Raw genomic sequence first — 22221 nt, forward strand, 5'->3', positions numbered from 1 at the left:
TCAAGGATATCCCTTTCTTTAGTTAAATGCATGTTCTTGTTTAAGTTTACTTTTAAACCAACTTTAATATATATTTAGCTGCCTTTCCACCCACTAAAATGACATCTGTAATAAAAATAGCACAAAGACAAAGAAAAATGTAAATAGCAGAAATTCAATGAACATAAAACAGAAATAACAAATTGTTTACTACTTTATTATTGCCTTGTTGATAACAACAAAGCCCACCCAAGAACAAACTCACATGAACCTTCTGAAGAACGGCGAGGCATCTGGCCTCCAGGAACACCTCTTGACCAGTTGCGCTGTAACACTCTAAGCACTGCCATCTGTGTTCCGCCCTCACCTGACCCAAGGTTTCCATGGGAAAGGTGCATGGATGAGGGTAAGGAGGGTATAGGAGGGGATAGAGATGAAAGAGATCTGTTAAACCCTGGTGTGAGGAGAAGGGCAGCGCAGAGGATGCAAAGGATTGTAGAGAGCAAAACAAATTAATAACACCAACATGACAATAAAAGCAGAAGCAGAAGAGAGAGAACAAGTTGAACGACCAGCAAACCAATGTTTTAAATAAATGCAGTATAAGAATAGCAGTACAACTTGAAAATGGAGAAGTACATAAATGTATACAAAAAGAAATGAAGCAATGAATAAAACACAATAAAATGATAATGTAGGTGTAAACAAGAGATGAAAAATAATGAAAGATGAATAAAATTAATATATATATATATATACAAATATGAAAAAAAGAAGTAATCAATTTTATTTTAACTAGAAGGAAATATATTACGTAGAAAAAATCATTGTAGAGATTATCAATCATTGAATTATGATGAGGTGAGAATTTAAAGCAAGAAAAGATAAAATAAATAAGAAAATTAAACAACAGAGAGACCATAAGATTGTATGAGAAAGTATTTAGTGAGAGAACAATACAAGAATTTGTTTTATGTTGTAAGTAATGATTTATGACAAATGACAAAAAGGAAATGATGAAAATTGGGATGCAAGAACAAGAGCTGAGTGACAAGTAGTACAGGAATGTGAGGGAAGGATGAGACACAGGATGGGATTAAAAGGAAATGGGGAAAAGGAGAAAATTGAGAAAAATATGAGATTCATATTGGCACACACAAAAAGCAGTGAGTGAAGCTCCTCAGCATATTCCAGTGGAAATAGGTTAGTGAAAAGCCTTCAACAATAACTATATGGGTGGGATGAGTTTTGAAGCTGGAATAAACATCTGAACATCAATCACTTTCAACATGAAATGACAATAAGACATAAACTGCACTTAAGAGTAAAAACATGCAGCAATTTCATAAAAAGTAACAAAATTTACTTTATTTAAAAGTGCATATAAAGCAAAATGACAAATACTCACACAAACATGCAAGAGAAATCCCTAAATAGTAGATGTAAGTCAGTAAGTGATAGTCTGCATAAAATTATCATGTAAATACTAGTACTCTACTCTCTGTCTTGAACAAATATTTTGTAGTGTAAGACAAAGCCTGTGTTGTACATTACGAAAATTAATTATTTATCATCGCGTGATGTATTTTGATTAATTTCAATAAAAATCTCCAATTGGATCTTTTCTTCTGCCTTTCATTATTCCAATACTTTTGAATCAACCTTATAGGAATCTAAATTTGCTAAAACCAGCCTTATATCTCTTTCATTTATCTTCCATTTATCTACCCTCAAACCTTGCTCACTATATCTTTGAAACCTATTCCTTTACCCCTTCTTCCCTCACTGCCTCCTTTTTTATCAGGTATGTCAACCACCTTAATGTTTTAAATATAGGACAATTTAAACATCATGTACCATCCATTATTCACCAAGCTTAAAGGAAATTCAATCTCCACTGCTTTAAGTATACTAAAAACTTAAAAACATTTAACACATCTAACTAATTCCATGATTAAGTGAACCTCCTAGCAATTTTTTTTGGGGACCACTGACTTATGTGAGCATCTCTAAATTTTAGGAAATACAATGACTCTTAGGATAACTGGAAGAGTATGCTTTATAAACATTTGAACACAGCAAAAGTCAATTTCATATTTCAATTGTTAATAACAATTAGCAAAATACTTATTACTTATTCTTGTACAGTACAGGACTGTACTAAGTATAACTGACTGAAGCAACATTCTTAAAACAAACTTTATTAACATTGTAGTTTTATTTTACTTGGACATTTTTAAAACCATAGTAAACAGGCAAATCGTGTAAGTTTGCATTAATTCTGGGTGAAGGTGAAATTTTAAATGTTAACTTTCTACACTGACTCAGGGGTCAAACTGAACAGTTACTTCTTGCCTCAAATGCTGGGTAGATATACTCACCTACAAGTATTCACTGCAAAAACTGCAGCAACAAATGTTATACATTGTCCTTCTACTGCTTTCATAACCATGAACAGTACTGTACATGTATTTTCTATAAATTAATGAGTATCATTATAATTGCTGTATTATTATCTCAAGATGAAAGTATTTTCTTTTTGGGGATTTTCTTTCTTTTTGGGTCACCCTGCCTCGGTGGGAGACGGCCGACTTGTTAAAAAAAAAAAAAAAATTCAGAAAAAATGACAAAATATCTAACTATTCCGAATGATAAAGCTTGCAAAGCATACCACCAGATTTAATCCATCTGCTACATGTTCAACTATTTATGTCCACTAAGAAGCAAAACCAAGGAGAAAAGGTGAAGCATGCATAACCCAACAAATGCACACTCATGGAAACAAAGCAGTAGGCACCAAACTTCTAATATAATCATGTCAATCTAGTTAAGCAAATGAATAGCTGAAAATATAAAATGTATACAATGTGCATATAGATGTGGGCTATAAGACTAGGCTCTAGAGAAATATTCTCCTTGTCTGTTCTATTGTCATGGGTCACTAAGAGGCTGCAGGTTAGGCAGGGCCACATCTAAAATAAAGTATTTAAGAATATGTACATCTCAGCTCTGTATAAAACTGAGACTTTAACACCTTAATATGAGTCTGTGTCCTTATGGGAGAGGAAATACTGTAATACAGTATTAAACATTATTACATAAAAATTTTCTTGCATGCACTGATACACAACTGAAAAATACTGTATAAATACTGTACATTCTATCCATGAATTAAGGCAAAAGTAAGTAGAAATTACCTCACTGCTAAAATATTATATGCCAGAATTGAATGGAGCAAATTATTAAGCTTGTATCTGTAAGTTTTATCTAGTGTTACTTTGACACACGCTAACTTCCCACAGCAATGCTATGATTATACTCAAAGTCTGACTAAGCAGGTGAGGATACCAGTCAAGCAAAGGAATGAATTTCAAGGAAAAAGATAAGAAGAGAAGACTAGGTCCCCTTTTCCATTATGGTTTCCCAGAGTTCTTTCCAACTAATAAAGTATATTTTAGCTCTAATATCTTTCTAAGCTCTATGCTTATCTCTTACAAGATCAGGAAACACTCAACAAGAAAAAAAAACAGTTATACGGAATACTTTAAAAAGTAAAAATGAGGAAAAATAGCTTACACTGCCTTGGGAGTGAGTGAGATCGTACTACTCCCACCCCTAATTTTGGGCTGGTAAGGTGAGTCTTGGATGGAGGAGTGTGGTGCAACAAATCCAGAGAAGGAATGTTGGGTGGCAGGGTCTCAGATCTCTCCTTGACATGGCACTTCTCGCGAGAATTTTCAAGCATTTCTTCAAAATCCATTACTGCCTCCTGGAATAGTGACAGTTTAAATACGAAAAGAAAACAAAACAAAATGTAGGTAATTTTAACCCTTTCAGGGTCCGTGCCGTAGATCTACGCTTTACGTTGAGGGTCCAAACTGTAGATCTACGCCATGAGCTCAGCTCACTCTGATAAGCTGTGAGCGGTAAATTTGGGCCTAGATATGAGAGAATACATCTATGTGGTATGTGTGCACCACATAAAACAAATCCTGCAGCACACAGTGCATAATGAGAGAAAAAACTGAGACCGTAATTTTCAATTAAAAGAGCAACTTTGCAGTGTTTTTTCGCATGTTTTTTATAGTTGTATTTGCAATTTCTTGGTCTCATTCGATAGAATGGAAGGTATATTACAGACACAGAGATGATTTTGATTGCTTTTAGTATTGGAAATGGCTTGAAACTGAGCTCAAAGTAGCGGAAATGTTAAATTTTTGCCAATGTTCAAGAGTAAACAAATGACCTCACATGTCTAATACACGCCAGCTGGTGGGTCTAATATATGTTCACAAATGTGGTGATATTATTTATACAATTATTACAATACTGCATGACAGTAAATCTTCTGTTTTTTTTGGTTTGAATAAAAATTCATTATGTGAATTAAAAATCAAAATAGAATTCCTTTGTAAAACCTGAAAACGTAACTAATGAACAGAGGAAATGTTAGTTTAGTGCCAGGAATGAATGCATTGTTTATTCTGGACCTTATTTTGAAATTGAAATACTTTGAACTTTGCACTAAATTGGCTGAATTACCAATTTCCAATCACTTTATTTTGTAGTTGAAACAGTTGAGTTGGCGATTTCTTGTGCTCAATCAATAGAATAGAAGGAATACTTTTCAAATTCAAATTCAAATTCAAAGTTTATTCTCTATAAAGATTACAATGTTGAATTTCAAAGTTTATTCTCTATAAAGATTACAATGTTGAATTTACAGAATTTGGTTGTTGTGTGGTTTACATGTAGTTAAATAATGATTACAGAGTGTACCACTAGAACGCCAAGCATGGCTAGGCATTTCGGGCAGACTTAGTTTAATTCTTTATTTTAAAATATTACAAATTATGAGGTAAGTTGGTATTATGGCTAAGTGACTAAATACTACTTTGTGAGTTTAGCAATGTGAATGCTTTTGTTTTGGCACAGTACATAGTTTCAGTATTGGAGTATCATAGGATTCATTATTTTAAGATTGAGATTAATATTTCTGTTTATGGTCAAATGGGTGAGTGAGTGTAAGTGTGAACCACCAGGTGGTATTCGTGTAGTTAGTTGATGGGGTTTATCAGGGAGATAAGATGTTTTCTAATGGTAGTTTTGAAGGTGATGAATGTGTCTGCGGTTCTAGAGTTCTCAGGTAGGGTGTTCCAGATTTTAGGGCCTTTGACATACATTGAATTTTTGTAAAGGTTTAGTCGGACATGGGGAATGTCGTAGAGATGTTTGTGTCTGGTGTTATGCCTGTGGGTTCTGTCACAACTATCAAGAAAGCGTTTTAGGTCAAGGTTGATATTGGAGTTTAAGGTCCTGTAGATGTAGATTGCACAGTAGTAAGTGTGGATGTACTGAACAGGGAGTAAGTTTAGATCTATGAAGAGTGGGGGGGGTGTGTTGCCAGGGATGGGATTTAGTGATTATTCTTACTGCAGCTTTTTGTTGGGTTATTATTGGCTTTAGGTGTGTTGCTGCAGTTGATCCCCAAGCACAAATAGCATAGGTGAGGTATGGATAAATAAGTGAGTGGTATAGTGTGAGAAGGGCATTTTGCGGCACGTAGTATCGTATCTTGGAGAGGATCCCAACTGTTTTGGATACTTTTTTGGTTATGTGTTGGATATGGGTGCTGAAATTCAGGTTGTTGTCAAGGTATAGGCCTAGGAATTTGCCCTCATTATGTCTGGTAATTAGAGTGTTGTCGATCTTAATGTTAATTTGTGCATCTCCTGCTCTGCTACGAACATAATATAGTAGGTTTTGTCAGTGTTAAGCGTAAGTTTATTGGCTGTCATCCAAGTCGATATTTTGATCAGCTCCTCGTTAACAATGGTGTTGAGGGTGGCAAGATTAGGGTGAGAGATGACATAAGTCGTGTCGTCAGCAAAGAGAATGGATTTCAGGTGTTGGGATACGTTTGGAAGATCATTGATGTATATGAGGAAGAGCAGGGGACCAAGGACACTTCCCTGCGGAACTCCAGTATCAAGTGGCCGTGTTGTTGATGCTGTGTCTTTAATGGTAACATACTGATACCTATTAGTAAGGTAAGATTTGAAATAAGCAAGCGCATGGCCTCTTATACCGTAATGGTCAAGTTTGTGGAGTAGGATGTCATGGTCTACTCTGTCAAAAGCTTTTCTTAGGTCAATAAAAATTCCTAGTGGATATTCCTTATTTTCCAATGCTGTTTAAAGCAGATCTAGCATTTTTATGATTGCATCATTAGTGCTTTTATTTTTCCTAAATCCAAATTGGCAGGGGTTGAGTATGTTTTGTGCTGTTATAAATGAATATAGTCTCCTGTGCACGAGTTTCTCAAAGATTTTGGATAGCAATGGTAAGTTTGATATTGGCCTATAGTTGTTTAAGTCTGTAGGGTCACCACCTTTATGTATTGATGTAACCCTTGCCATCTTGAGTAGTTTCGGGAACGTGCTAGTTTCTAGTGACTTGTTAAAAAGTAATGAAATAGCATGCGAAAGGATATGGGCTGCTCGCTTGTACAGTAATGGTGGGACATTAGACAGATTCCCTGAGTTGTTTTTAAGTGACTTTATAATCTCGGTGACTTCCGAGGGCTCAGTTGGGGCAAGATAGAAGGAATTTGGGAAATTCCCATCTAGGTAGTCCCCGGCATGGGCATTAATATGTGGGATTTTATTGGCGAGATTAGATCCTATGGTTGAGAAGAAGTCGTTTATCTTGTTAGCTGTGTCAGTGGGATGTAGTGGTGTTTCATTAGGTTTAGTTGGGACAATATTCTTGTTTTTTTTCAGTTTGTGGGTCCCTAGAATTTGAGAGTGTTTTCCAGGTCTTTTTTATATCTCCTCTAGTGTCTGTGAATCTACTGGAGTAGTATAGTTGTTTGGCCTTCTTTATTACTTTGGTGAGAACTGATGAATAGTGTTTAAGAATATCTTTGTGTATTAAGCCCTGTCTATATTGCTTTTCATATTGGTGTTTCTTGTCAATGGATTTCAGAATGGTGCTGGTTAGCCATGGGCAACCAAGCCGTTTGTTTGTGATCTGTTTCGTTTTTATAGGACAATGTTTGTTGTATAGTCTAAGTAATTTGTTAAGAAAAATGTCTGTCCAGTCATCAATACCATTGGCCTTGGAGAATTCTGTAGGCCAGTCAACAATCTCTAGGTCAGTTGTGAACTTCCTTATTGAGGCCTCGTCATGGAGTCTAAATGAGACTTTGTTGTATTCAAGTGGTGGTTTATTAATGTTTGTCAGGAGGAAGGTAGGGTAGTGGTCTGTAGTGCTATCTGTGATTATCCCTGATTTAAGGGGGGCTAGTATATTGGTCCATATGTGGTCTATTATGGTTGCACTTGTCTCAGTGAGCCTGGTTGGTTTAGTTATTGTTGGTATGAGAAGTGTGTTGTTCATATTGTTGATGAAATCAGTTACAGGCTGATCATCTAGTAAGCCAAGGTTGATGTTGAAGTCTCCAGCTAAGAGAAGGTGGTGCTTATTCATTTGTCTGTTTGCTATTAGTGACTTTAATTTCTCACTGAAATTTGGGATGAAATAGCTAGTGAAAATAGCTAGTGAAATAGCTAAGAATTTGATTGACTGGAATAAAGTAATTGGCCTAAAATGGGAGTCAAAGTCAGCAAAATCGCCAATGCATAGATATCGCTGACACATCGAAATTCGTGAGAGCATAATTTCATAAATTTTCCATCAAATTTCATACTTTTTGTTTTATTACCTTCACAAAAAGATTCTCTACCATTTCAGAAGAAAAAATAACAAAATTATTTTTTGAAAATTCTTGGACACTGGTGCGCACTTTGAAATTTGGCCTCTGGACCCTGAAAGGGTTAACTTAGAATTCTGAAAGAATGCTGTAGTTTATTCTAGCCCCAAGTTTAGCAAATAATTTCTTCTAAGGCAGGGTGACCCAAAAAAAAGAAAGAAAATCCCCAAAAAGAAAATACTTTCGTCATCATTCAACACTTTCACCACACTCGCACATTATCACTGTTTTTGCAGAGGTGCTCAGAATACAACAGTTTAGAAGCATACACATATAAAGATACACAACATATCCCTCCAAACTGCCAATATCCCAAACCCCTCCTTTAAAGTGCAGGCATTGTACTTCCCATTTCCAGGACTCAAGTCCGACTATATGAAAATAACCGGTTTCCCTGAATCCCTTCACTAAATATTACCCTGCTCACACTCCAACAGATCGTCAGGTCCCAAGTACCATTCGTCTCCATTCACTCCTATCTAACACGCTCACGCACGCTTGCTGGAAGTCCAAGCCCCTTGCCCAAAAAACCTCCTTTACCCCCTCTCTCCAACCCTTTCGAGGATGACCCCTACCCCGCCTTCCTTCCCCTATAGATTTATATGCTTTCCATGTCATTCTACTTTGATCTATTCTCTCTAAATGACCAAACCACCTCAACAACCCCTCTTCTGCCCTCTGACTAATACTTTTATTAACTCCACACCTTTTCCTAATTTCCACACTCCGAATATTCTGCATAATATTTACATCACACATTGCCCTTAAACAGGACATCTCCACTGCCTCCAACTGTCTCCTTGCTGCTGCATTTACCACCCAAGCTTCACACCCATATAAGAGTGTTGGTACTACTATACTTTCATACATTCCCTTCTTTGCCTCCATAGATAACGTTTTTTGACTCCACATATACCTCAACGCACCACTCACCTTTTTTCCCTCATCAATTCTATGATTAACCTCATCCTTCATAAATCCATCAAAAATTTAACATCTATTTATAAAAATCTAACAATTAATGCCACAAATGTGTGTTAAATAAAGTGACTATCATTAGTTTTTTCACTGTCTCGTATGTATATCTACATTATTGATGCCACTGTCCCTCATGAAGAATGGGTCTGTATGGTGAGTGTGCCAAGTCTATAAAAATATCCTGCCTCACAAAGTGCATGATGGGTAAAGCAAACCTCTGACCTTATGTTTAGTTTAAAATACTGTAGTTTTATTGGCTGTTTCTTAGTATCAATTGATATAATGGAGACATATTACTGATAAGAGATAATTTCAGTCAGTTTCAGAACCAGAAGTAACTTGAAATGGGGCTCAAAGTAGCAGACATCCGTTTTTTTTATTATTTTCCTGAAGAAATGCACAGCTCACTTTCCCCAGGTTTGTTTTATGGGTTTTTATTCGGTTTGCTTTAATCACTGGGATAGTCCAAACCATGACCAATCCTTCTTAGTTATATTTTATTATTCAAGACACATGGTAAAACTTTGATTTTTTTGCGAGGGTAAAACTTCGATTGATGGAAGGCAAGTGTAATATAGATCTTACTGATCGTACTGATTGCAAAAAGGGTTTAGGAGTTCTGGTTAGCAGTAATCTGAAACCAAGACAACAGTGCATAAGTGTTCACAATAAAGCTAACAGAATCCTTGGCTTCATATCAAGAAGCATAAATAATAGAAATCCTCAGGTTGTTCTTCAACTCTATATATCCTTGGTTAGGCCTCATTTAGATTATGCTGCACAGTTCTGGTCACTGTATTACAGAATGGATATAAATGCACTGGAAAACATACAGAGGAGGATGACAAAGTTGACCCCATGTATCAGAAAGCTTCCCTATGAGGACAGGCTGAGGGCCCTGAATCTGCACTCTCTAGAAAGGCATAGAATTAGTATTAGTCAGAGGGCTGAAGAGGGGTTGTTGAGGTGGTTTGGTCATTTAGAGAGAATGGATCAAAGTAGAATAACATGGAGAGAGTATAAATCTGTAGGGGAAGGAAGGCAGGGTAGGGGTCATCCTCAGAAAGATTGGAGGGAGGGGGTAAAGGTTTTGTGAACGAGGGGCTTGGACTTCCAGCAAGCGTGCGTGAGTGTGTTAGATAGGAGTGAATGGAGACGAATGGTATTTGGGACCTGACAAGCTGTTGGAGTGTGAGCAGGGTAATATTTAGTGAAGAAATTCAGGGAAACCAGTTATTTTATATAGCCGGACTTGAGTCCTGGAAATGGGAGGTACAATGCCTGCACTTTAAAGAAAGGGTTTAGGATATTGGCGGTTTGGAGGGATATGTTGTGTAATTTATACGTATATACTTCTCAACTGTTGTATTCTGAGCACCTCTGCAAAAACTGTGATTATGTGTGAGTGAGGTGAAAGTGTTGAATGATGATGAAAGTATTTTCCTTTTGGGGATTTTCTTTCATTTTGGGTCACCCTGCCTCGGAGGGAGACAGCCGACTTATTAAAAAAAAAAAAATGATCGAGGTGTATAAATGGAAAATGGGAATGAATAAAGGGGATGTAAATAGCATGCTAAAAATATCTAGCCTAGACAGGACTCACAGCAATGGTCTTAAGCTGGAAGAATTCAGATTCAGGAAGGATATAGGAAAGCACTGGTTTGGTAATAGAATTGTGGATGATTGGAACAAACTTCCAAGTACCGTCATAGAAGCTAAGACGTGTAGTTTTAAAAATGGGTTAGATAAATACACGAGTGGGTGTGGGTGGGTGTGAGTTGAACCTGACTAGGTGGTGCTACTGGGTCAGATGCCGTGCTCCTTCCTTAAATGGAGGTGACCTGACTGGGTGGGCCATTGGTCTAAGCTGGGGGTTGACATGGACCTGCCCCGCATGGGCCAGTAGGCCTGCTGCAGTGTTCCTTCTTCCTTATGTTCTTATGTTCTTAAGCTTGTGGATGTGGTTATGAGAGGATAGGATGCTTTAGTCTCCATGGGGATGTGGAACAGAATTCTTCCTCCGTAAGCTATGCGTGTCGTAAGAGGCGACTAATATGCCGGGAGCAAGAGGCTAGTAACCCCTTCTCCTGTATATATTCCTAAATGTAAAATGAGAAACTTTCGTTTTTCCTTTTGGGCCACCCCGCCTTGGTGGGATACGGCCGGTGTGTTGAAAGAAAGAAAGAAAGGATGCTTTAGTGGCTGAAATGCATACAGTGCATATTTTGGACTGTTTTTAAACTGGAATGTGTTGAATTCTGTGTGAAATTAGCCAAATTATTGATAGTTCTGATAGTTTCTTCTGCTCACTCAACAGAACAGTAAGCAAACCAGCAAAAAAGCTAAGCAATGGAATTGGCTTAAAATAGGTCTCAAAATGGGCAAAATTGTTGATGCAAAAATTGTGCCCAGACTACTAACTTTGCTCCTGCATAATTCCATAAGCTTTTCATTATATTTCATATTTTTGGTCTTCAGAAAATGCTTCTCTACCATTACAGAAGAATTTTTTTTTAATCACGACACCATCAGCACTTTCTCCGTGGAGAAGTGGAACAGAATTCTTCCTCCGTAAATCATGCGTGTCGTAAGAGGTGACTAAAATGCCGGGAGCAAGGGGCTAGTAACCCCTTCTCCTGTATACATTACCTAAGTTAAAAAGAGAAACTTTTTATATTGTATCCTTATATATGCTTCTAAACTGTTGTATCTGGACACCTCTGCAAAAACAGTGATTATGTATGAGTGTGGTGAAAGTACTGAATAATGATGAAAGTATTTTTGTTTTGGGGATTTTCTTTCTTTTTGGGTCACCCTGCCTAGGTGGGAGACGGCCGACTTGTTGAAAAAAAAAAAAAATTATTCTCCAATTTTCTTCTTTAAAGCTCTTCAGCTCACAAAAAAAGCTATCTTTGCAATGCTAGGATTTCCTCTTTAGCTGATTTTTCTGCAACTTATACACTCTTACTCTGATACCTGATACAAAGAGCATGCATTTCTTGCTCAGTATAACATTTCCTTCACTTGCCTCTTGGGTCCTTAATTATACTAGTCTGCATTTATTTATGTAAATGTTATAAGCTGCTTCTTGTACCTTTCCCTCAGTGGTGGCTGTTCATGTTATTCCTTAACACACTCCTTTCTTCATTGATTGATTTTGCTCTTTTTGTCGGGCAAATTCAGCAGTCGTTATTTTTAAGGTGCAGTACTTTTTGTTGTTCCCATGGAAATTTGTTGGATTTTGTCTCTTCCCTTTATCTATTATTATCTTAGGATTTCAGTGATATAGCTTATATTGACCCTTGAACTTGTGATAATTTTTATATCAACCTCACTCTACTCTTCCTCCATTGCTCTTGATTCTGACAGCACAAATGTGGATTAACATCACAACAATTATCTTTTCCCCATCATACTTTTTATTCTTTAGCAAAATCTCTTCAATGGCTCACTTCTTCCACTGCAACCTTATTTTTTTTTTTTACTACCATTGCTATCATTCAGACCTCAAGGGCATATATGGAAGGAAGGAATAAAGGTTTTGAGTAATAGGGGTTTGAGAATCCAGCAGGCTTGTGTGAACATGTTAGATTGGAATGAATGGTGACTGTCAGATCAGTCAATGGAGACAAGTGGTTTTGGTGGCTTGATGTACTGTTGGAGTGCAAGCAAGGTAACATTTATGAAGGAATTCAAAGAACTTGTATTCTGGAAGTAGGAAGCACAGTGCTTGCACTCTGAAGGAAGGGTGGGAATGTTACAGTGTGGAGGGGATGGTACAACCCATACCACGGGCGGGGATAGAACCCGCAATCAGAGTCTCAAAACTCCAGACCGTTGCGACGGTCTGGAGTTTTGAGACTCTCTGATCGTGGGTTCTATCCCCACCTGTGGTATGGTTTGTTTGCAATCGTGTCATTACGATTTCGTGAGTCATGTTAACGGGATGGTACAGTTTGTGATGTCTGTAAACTTCTGGTAAGACAGCTATTGAATGAATGATGGCAATGTGTTTAATTTTGGGGGGGAATTCTCTACCACAGTGGGAGAGAGCCAATGTGTTAAAAACAAAATAAATCAGTGCTCTATATGCTTTGGTGGATGGTATAAGAATCTACCACTTCAGATTTTATTTCTTACATAGTACTAATCAACCCTGTACTGCCCCATTTACTATGACAAAGCATTAATCAGGATATTTTTCTGATTTTCTGCAGAATTTCACAACTGGCTATTTTGTGATAAAATCAATGACAGGTCTCTTGCTTCATTTTTTATATGCACAGGATGTAAGTATGTTGACTGTGCTTTATTATGTACATATTTTTTTTCAACAAGTCGGCCATCTCCCACCAAGGCAGGGTGACCCAAAAAGAAAGAAAATCCCCAGTGGCCCGGTGACCTGATGGCTAAAGATTCCACATCACACATGGAGGGCCCAGGTTCAATTCCCAGGGGGTGGAAACATTTCAACACGTTTCCTTACACCTGCTGTCCTGTTCACCTAGCAGCAAATAGGTACCTGGGTGCTAGTCGGCTGGTGTGGGTCACATCCTGGGGGACAAGATTAAGGACCCCAATGGAAATAAGTTAGACAGTCCTCGATGACGCACTAACTTTCTTGGGTTATCCTGGGTGGCTAACCCTCGGGGGTAAAAAATCCGAAGGAAATCTTATTTTATCTTACCCAAAAATTAAATACTTTCATCATCATACAACACTTTCACCTCACTCATACATAATCACTGTCTTATTTTTACAGAGGAGCTCAGATATGACAGTTTAGAAGTCCCTCCAAACTGTCAATATCCCAAACCCCTCCTTTATCCCGTAAACGGTCCAAACATATATATACGTTCTCTCCTGTAGTTCCCCAACTTTTTTGAGAAACAAAAATCGTTTTTTTTAATTGGAAAAAAGAGCATATAGTACCCAGGCATCCCCAATTATTTTAATATGGTACACAGTGAGTGCTCACACCCATTCTCTCATGTCTAGGCGACTCAGGCTTATCGTGGCAATGTTGAATGTATGACAAATAAAACGTATATATACGTTTGGGGCACTAGCGGTAAAAACGTATACTATATACGTTCGGACCATTTACGGGTTAAAGTGCAGGTTTGCACTTCCCATTTCCTGGACTCAAGTACGGCTAAATCTATATTTTTTTTTTTTCAACAAACCAGCCGTATCCCACCAAGGCAGGGTGGCCCAAAAAGAAAAACGAAAGTTTCTCTTTTTAAATTTAGTAATTTATACAGGAGAAGGGGTTACTAGGCCCTTGCTCCCGGCATTTTAGTCGCCTTTTACAACACACATGGCTTATGAAGGAAGAATCCTGTTCCACTTCCCCATGGAGATAAGAGGAAATAAACAAGAACAAGAACTAGAAAGAAAATAGAAGAAAACCCAGAGGGGTGTGTATATATATGCTTGTACGTATATGTGTAGTGCGACCCAAGTGTAAGTAGAAGTAGCAAGACGTACCTGAAATCTTGCATGTTTAAGAGACAGAAAAAAGACACCAGCAATCCTACCATCATGTAAAACAAGTACAGGATTCTGTTTTACACTCACTTGGCAGGACGGTAGTACCTCCCTGGGCGGCTGCTGTCTACCAACCTACTACCTACAAAATCTATAATATGGCCTAAAAATTTACCTTCATTTTTTCTTTCTGTGTCATTTTTATATAATATATTTGACTGACTGGATCAATTCCAGCTCACAATGAACAAGAATAAACTAAGAGTAATGGTAAATATTGTACATTTACATGTTACTCAAAATTTTATTTTTAACATGGATTTATACAAAATATTCAACACAGCATATTTTTACCTGCAGTGCTTCACTAGCATCCACAGTAGAGCTAGCATTTAACCCAGGACTAGAGTTTGTGGTGTTAATAACATCCGGAGGTGGGCCAGACATTACTGGAGTCCTGCACCGCCTGGGAGGAGGTGGAGGTGGTGTTCGCTCTCGCAGAGATTGAGTTCGTCTTACTATAGACAACACATCTCGACTCTGAGAGTCAACTTTTACTGGTTCCTCAATCTGAAAAAAAGGCAATTTCATTCTTCACAAAACTATAATAACATGACTGATGGCAGTTTTGAAGGGACTTTAGTTAGAGCATGCCACCGCAATGCAGGTGTGGAATCCGTCTGTATAAGCCTGCATTTGTGGCCACAGTTCGGCCTATGCTAACCTCTCTATGTTGTATAGAAATATACCTAGTTGGATGAACCCTATTAAAGCAAGCTGGTTCAGTAGTTAACATACTGGCCTGTGAGTTTTAACCCTTAAACTGTCCAAAAGTAGATCTACGTTCATGTGCGTAGGGCTCCAACCTTTATTATCTCCATTTGAAAGCATGTAAAAAACATAGATCTACGTTCAGAGCACTACGCACGTGAACGCAGATCTACATTTGGACAGTTTAAGGGTTAAGACTCACCTGACATGGATTCGAACCCCACCTATTCTGTGATTTGGCAATTTCATTTCCTCCATAAGATAGTGATGCTCATGAAATTTACATATAAAATTTTTTATGTAAACTTGCTCAAAACTGTAAAAAATAATTTTTCCTAAAATATATTATGAAATACAGTGCTACCAGTTAAGTCCAGTAAACATACCGAATATATAAAGAGAACCATTTAACCAATTTGCCCATGTCTATAATGTGTTGCTGCCTCAAGCAACTCCCTTTATTGAGAGACTTGGTTTCACATGGAATTTTTTTGTAGGCACTTCAATCCTCCCATTTTTAAACTGCCTACATAATGATACCAAATTCACTTGCTTCATGACTTTATCTGCATAATCTTTTAAATGGTAGTGACTGATTGTTGCCACTCAAACAATCCTTCCAAAAAGTGCTTTACTACACTGCAAACTTCTGCATGTGAGCAAGTTTCCAACCTCATCACAGTTGCAGCTTAACCACACTGCATACCCAAGGTCTCTGTTAGGAAGTTATACAGTAGTGCTATAACTGATCACAGCCCACCCACTACACAACTATAAGACTTTAAAAACTGCGAACTTTCATCACAGTTTACTGTATTTCAAAAGACTTTCCACTTCCTTGTATAACTATACCTAACTTCCACCTCTTTATCTATTTATGGCACAATTTTCCACCTTTTACATGCCTCCTTTGAATCTAGTTCTTCAAATTCTGCACATGGCATTGCCATCCTAATAACTCAAATATACTGTACTCTATTAGCTTTGATACAATCTGTACATTACTGTATCTTCTCAAAACACCATACTCCTTCAGTATTCATTAGTTTTACATCAGATAATTCGCTAATACACGAGCTACGTTTCATATCTTAATGCTCATTATTCTTGGCTTAATCCACAAGCTTGGCTCCTAGCACTGACTCACATACAGTATCACAATGCTAATGCTGACACCACTGCACCTGTTTAGGATACTGTGTACAGTATTTCTGCTAAATTACTCATCTGTGTCAGTGTACAACTAAATCAAGAAGGCAAAATTTTCAGTAATACTATGCTCAAACAGTACAGGGATCACAGAGGTCTGAAATGTATCCCCTCTTTCCCTACCCATTTATCTCACTGAAATATAAGTTTTGTATTCATGAATTCACCATCCAAAAACCTCCAAAATTATGACTATTTTACACAATTTCAGTGTTTCATCTTAATACACAGCACACATAATTATATTCTTTAAGAGCAATAGAGTACAGTATATTATACTACTTCAAAATATCAACAATATGAAATGAACTATTTTGCATACAAACATATTAGAAATTTAAATTCTCTATACAGAGTGTATCTCAAATAAAACCTGAAAATATACAATTCAGAACTGAGAAATTTTTAAAAAATCTGCAAAGATCAAAGTGAATGATTTATCTTGATAAAACAAAAGATAATAAAAAAAATAAATCTAACAAAGTGATGCTAAGTTCACAGAGAACTAATGAAAAATACTGTAAGTGAATAGCAAAACTGGTAAAATGTATTTAGCGCTTTACTGTATTAGTGTGATTTATACATATATAAGTACAGTAAAAGAATATTCATATTAACAATTTCAAGTTTTGTTTGAAGCTGCTGCAGCTCATGTGCCTCATTGTCTTTTCCAGGGGTCAAACCAAGAAGTACTTCCATTGACTTGGTCTGTCTGCGACGAGCCCGTTTCAATTTCTTCAGCTGCCGAAGAGTGGGATTGTCATTCTTGGAACCCTGGTGAAGGTAAGGGAAGAATTTAATACAGTATTTAGAACAGGTACTCCAATTTTATGACACAGTAAAGACACTGAAATCATTATTTTCTAGTGCAGTAACTTTAATAATTTACATAGTACTAAACTATTATGCAATAACAAAATTAATATACAGTAGTTCTTTACACACTGGTCCATTACAGAATAGTAAGTTATACCTCTCTTTTCTTGTGGGGGGGGGGAGGACTTAAAAATTATTATAACCATTCAAAAATTTTATAAATTCAAATAGTACTGAAAATGTAAAATGAATGCTTACTTTATATATCTATAAAACTAAATGCAGATTGAGCATAAAACCTTCAGTTAGGAGAAGAACCTTATGACAATTTTTTGGCCCATTGTGGACCACTGTCAAGTTAATTCGCATACATATGTGGCTTGACAATGATCCAGAATGAGCCAAAACATCATCATAATGTTCCTCTCATAAGTGCAGGTAGATGGTATACTTTGTACATGTACTTGTAGAAATAGATATTATTATTATTATTATTATTATTATTATTATTATTATTATTATTACTATTATTATTATTCCAGCCACAGTATTATGACTTTTATTCTTCTCTAAATGTAGGAACTGCTAATGCATTTAAAGGAAAAAATCTATGGCCCAAAAATGGTTCTTGTATACATTATCAAGACACGAATTTAGTCGCTAATACTGAATTGCACTTGAAAATGTTTTATATTTTGAAGTACTGTAGTTCATAGGCATGTGATGCAATTCATACAGTTGACAGCAACATTGATATTCTGACAACTCTTCATGGAAAGATATTGAAAAAGCAGCAGTAACTAAATCATATACAAACCTGTGTGAGCATTTCACAGTAACGTACGAAGTCTAGGTCTATGTGGTAACCATAGGGACAGCAGTGACACCTGCCAGACCTGCCATTTTGCACATGGGCCTCATACAGACTGCTCCCAGCTGACTGTCCTCCCGCTACAGAGATAAAGTTATCAATAAGAGCACAATTACAATATGAACAAAGACTACCAGTGCAGATAAGATGTGTTCACATACATTTTTTACCCTTCAACAACCTCTTCCATTTGGCTTTCATTTACTACTTTTTGCATTTAAAGTTTATTCTCACAGAAATTCGTCAGTCTTCCACACCTACTCCTAAACAGTTTATCTTATAGAACAATCCCTTTCCCTCCACCAAAACTACACTGGGCATATCTATACAACTTAGTATGCCAGTAAATGAAGAATCATCTTCCAGGAAAAGAAAGTTAAAGATACAGGAGTGTTTATGGTACTCCTCCACGGGAATGTGCAAATAAGCTTGGTAGACTGAGACACAGGAAGAGTACTATGAGGTCTGTGCCAAATTTATGGAGAGCTGTGCAAACACTAAACACTTATAAATACAGTTAACAATATTTATTCAATCTAAGATAACCCAAGTAGTATGCTTTATTTCCTTTAAGGTTGCAGCCCACAAGAGCTGACTAATACCCAAGTACTTACTTATTAGGCAATCGTAAGCAGTAGGTATAAAATAATCCTCGCCCTTACATCTCATGATTCTCAGAAACTTAACCCCAATCATTTCAAGCTGAGCTTTCTACCAAAAAATTTAATTAATGTCACATTCCTTAATTTTATTAAATAATGGTATTTTATATGTAAGGTTAGATAAAGCATGGTAAAATGAGTACTGTATATCACTGCCTCACACAGAGGATCGATTTAGCAGGCTAAAATATGCACATGGGATAAACCTTATATAAAAAGCCATGGAATAAATCAGATGTGGGAACAATGCCAGGTGTAGGAAGCAGGTCAAATGAAGGAACCAAAACAGGTACAATAGCAAGTATCATTAGGGCAGTGGCAGTTATAGAATCAGGTTTCCACTGGCTTTATGAGGTGATGAAATGGGATTGTAAAGCAATCTTAGCCAATTTGAGGCTTTTTTTCCCTTACAATATATACAGTATACAATTTTTCCTATACACTGTACAATGGAAGCAATCTCCCAGTTAATATTATGAGCACGGTTCTCAACATGCTGGAAAACTTCTGTATCTCATTTACGTAAAACAACAATGATGAGCCCTGACTTGGATGCACCTAAAAAAAAGAGCTTGTAGACTAAATTCTATTGTGCTCACCTAGTTTATGTTTCCACTGACATGTTTTCTCTTGATAATGACTGTAAGAACATAAAAAAATAAAATCTCTAATCACAAACAGGTAGAATTTTATGCAACAGAGTAACTGAACACAGGTCTATTAGCTATGCACAAGACAGTTTGGCAATTTTCTGGCATATTAAGACTCATAACCACCACATTAACTGGCAAGTTGTGACTATGATTTATAAAGCGAATTGCAAGTAAAAACCACAAAATCCTTAATTGCCAGCATTATATCATAACCCAATTTCAGCATTTCATAAGATCGGTGGACACCTGATACTATAACTAACTACTTTAAAGTCACTTGTCTTGTACCTGTGCTAGTTCCTCCACCTGACTCAGTGCATGTATCATAACATATGGCACATAACTTACATTGTATACTAGAATGAAGGGGACTTATGTGTTAGGCCATAATTTACTGTACTCATCTTACATTTTGTTTTACTGTCTCTGTGTGTTTGTTTGTGGCTCTGACCACTGTTTATGACTTGCATTTAGATGCAGATTTCAATAAATGAGCTTTCTGTTGATGTGTCTGGAGACTGGAAAATGATCTGTAAGGCTATAACAAGTACTGTAGAAGTCAAAAACAAAGCAGAACTAACTCTTAAGCGGCGAGAGGCTATTGAAGTACTCTGCTGCGTTGGTCTTCATGATGGCTTATTGAGGTCTCCCTTATTTTCTCTTCACACCTTCACCTTCTGTAACACAAACACTATAATTAAAGAATGTAAGAATGTATTTTTTTATTATTTATTATGCAGAGAATTTGGAGTGTGGAAATTAGGAGACAGTGTGGAGTTAATAAAAGTATTAGTCAGAGGGCTGAAGAGGGGTTGTTGAGGTGATTTGGTCATTTAGAGATAATGGATCAAAACAGAATGACATGAAGAGCATATAAATCTGAGGGGAAGGAAGGCGGGGTAGGGGTCGTCCTCGAAAAGGTTGGAGGGAGGGGGTAAAGGAGGTTTTGTGGGCAAGGGGCTTGGACTTCCAGGAAGCATGCGTGAGCATGTTAGATAGGAGTGAATGGAGAGGAATGATTTTTGAGACCTGACGAGCTGTTGGAGTGTGAGCAGGGTAATATTTAGTGAAGGGATTCAGGGAAACCAGTTATTTTTATACAGCTGGACTTGAGTACTGGAAATGGGAAGTACAATGCCTGCACTTTAAAAGAGGGGTTTGGTATATTGGCAGTTTGGAGGGATGTGTTATCTTTATATATACAGTGGACCCCCGGTTAACGATATTTTTTCACTCCAGAAGTATGTTCAGGTGCCAGTACTGACCGAATTTGTTCCCATAAGGAATATTGTGAAGTAGATTAGTCCATTTCACAGCCCCAAACATACACGTACAAACGCACTTACATAAATACACTTACATAATTGGTCGCATTCGGAGGTGATCGTTATGCGGGGGTCCACTGTACTTCTAAACTGTTGTATCTGGGCAGCTCTGCAAAAACAGTGATTATGTATGAGTGATGGGAAGCGTTGAATGATGATGAAAGTATTTTCTTTTTGGGGTTTTTCTTTCTTTTAGGGTCACCCTGCCTCGGTGGGAGACAGCCGACTTGTTGAAAAAAAAAAATCCTCTCTTTTGCAAATACTGTTGACTCCAATACGAAGATACACTATGTCTGTAAGTGTAATGTGTTCAATGTTAATAATAATAATCTTTATTTCTACAAGTAGCACAATGAATACAGACCTAGCTAACATCAATGACATATGTACTACTATATAGAAATGCAGAGCATTTCGGGTAAATTAGGTCAATTTTTTTCATCCAGGATGTGATCCACACAGTTGACTAACACCTAGGTACCTATTTTACTCATTATTATTATTAAGGGGGGAGAGCTAAACACGTAGGATTATACAGCGCCTGTGGGTGGGATGCGGAAGGTATTCAGGCTTAATGCAGGGAACTGGAGTACAAATCTAATTCCCTAGATCAAGAGCCCCTCACCAGCATCAAGAAACCTTCTATGAGGGGCTATTTTACTGATACGTGAACAGGGACAGCAGGTGCCTTAAGGAAACACGTTCCATTGTTTCCACCCACACCGAGGATCGAACCACAGACCTGTGTGAGAGCCGAGTGAGCTAGCAATCGAGCTACAGGACATCTTGATGTATGAGGAATGGAAGGGAAAAATATTAACACTACAGAAAGTTTTAATGAATGCATTTAAAAGTAAGACGGGTAAGCCACACGATTAAAAGAAAATATAAGTACTGTACGTATAGAAGAAAATAAATACAATAACAATTTAGGGGAGAATGAACTCTCAGGCACAAAACCCATTCACGCAGGTGTCTTGATGCTGGTAAATACTCTTGGACTTAAAGGGAGCTACTCTTCCCTTCCTTGACTCAACTTCAATAACTGGGACCCAATAAATTGTGAACTTAGCGATACACTGGGATGATGACATGGCCACCAAAGACCTAAATCAGTTCTTCGAGAGAATGAGCTCTTTGGTGATCCAGACACACACCTCGATTGCAAAAGATGTATATTCAAGAAAATTTTTTTTTTCTTCAGGTTTATTTCCAGAATTTATTTTCCTGAAGTTTATTTCCAAATTCAGGAGATTCCCAGCAGCTGAATCTCCAACTGATAAGACCCAGCATTATCCTGGGTGGCACTATCCATTTTGGCATAACTGGAATTCTTGGTGTCTCCTAGACTTCAAGGTTAGGTAAAAGGACACAAGTGCAACTAATGACATTTTATTGTGGCAACGTTTTGCTGTCCAGGAGATAAAGCGAAATGTTGCCACAATAAAATGTCACATTAGCTGCACTTGTGTCCTTTTACCTAACATATTGTCGGTAATTCTACCAATTAATACAGATTTCCTGGTACTGGTCAAGGTGTTGCTTCCTGTGGCAGTATTAATTTACCTGGTGCTTGCCTGGAGGAAGAGGGCCTCTCAACTTCCTCCACACCAGGTAATGGTAATAATCTAAGTGACCTTGTTTCCACTCCTTAGCTTGTTTTATTTTGCACTCAGTTTATGACACCAGTAAT

General features: G+C 37.3%; 1 protein-coding gene across 9 annotated transcripts in view; it reads right to left on the reverse strand.

The window, feature by feature from the left end:
* LOC128684888 (KN motif and ankyrin repeat domain-containing protein 1) overlaps positions 1–22221 on the reverse strand; it is a 207432-nt gene that overhangs the window by 47812 nt on the left and 137399 nt on the right. For 3 of the 9 annotated variants that reach the window (XM_070100635.1, XM_070100598.1, XM_070100650.1), the window contains exons 3-8: positions 19785–19880; positions 17835–17968; positions 16820–16975; positions 14576–14791; positions 3556–3748; positions 245–433 (exon numbers count right to left, since the gene is read on the reverse strand). In XM_070100635.1, the coding sequence (XP_069956736.1) occupies positions 245–433; positions 3556–3748; positions 14576–14791; positions 16820–16975; positions 17835–17968; positions 19785–19833 (937 nt within the window). In that variant the 5' untranslated portion in view covers positions 19834–19880. Of the gene's footprint in view, positions 1–244; positions 434–3555; positions 3749–14575; positions 14792–16819; positions 16976–17834; positions 17969–19784; positions 19881–20563; positions 20638–22008; positions 22033–22094; positions 22118–22221 lie in introns of those variants that run through there. The other 6 variants (XM_070100614.1, XM_070100621.1, XM_070100603.1 and 3 more) reach the window with 6 other exon arrangements.

This window comes from Cherax quadricarinatus, chromosome 5, assembly GCF_038502225.1.
Source record: "Cherax quadricarinatus isolate ZL_2023a chromosome 5, ASM3850222v1, whole genome shotgun sequence".
Lineage (NCBI taxonomy): Eukaryota > Metazoa > Arthropoda > Malacostraca > Decapoda > Parastacidae > Cherax > Cherax quadricarinatus.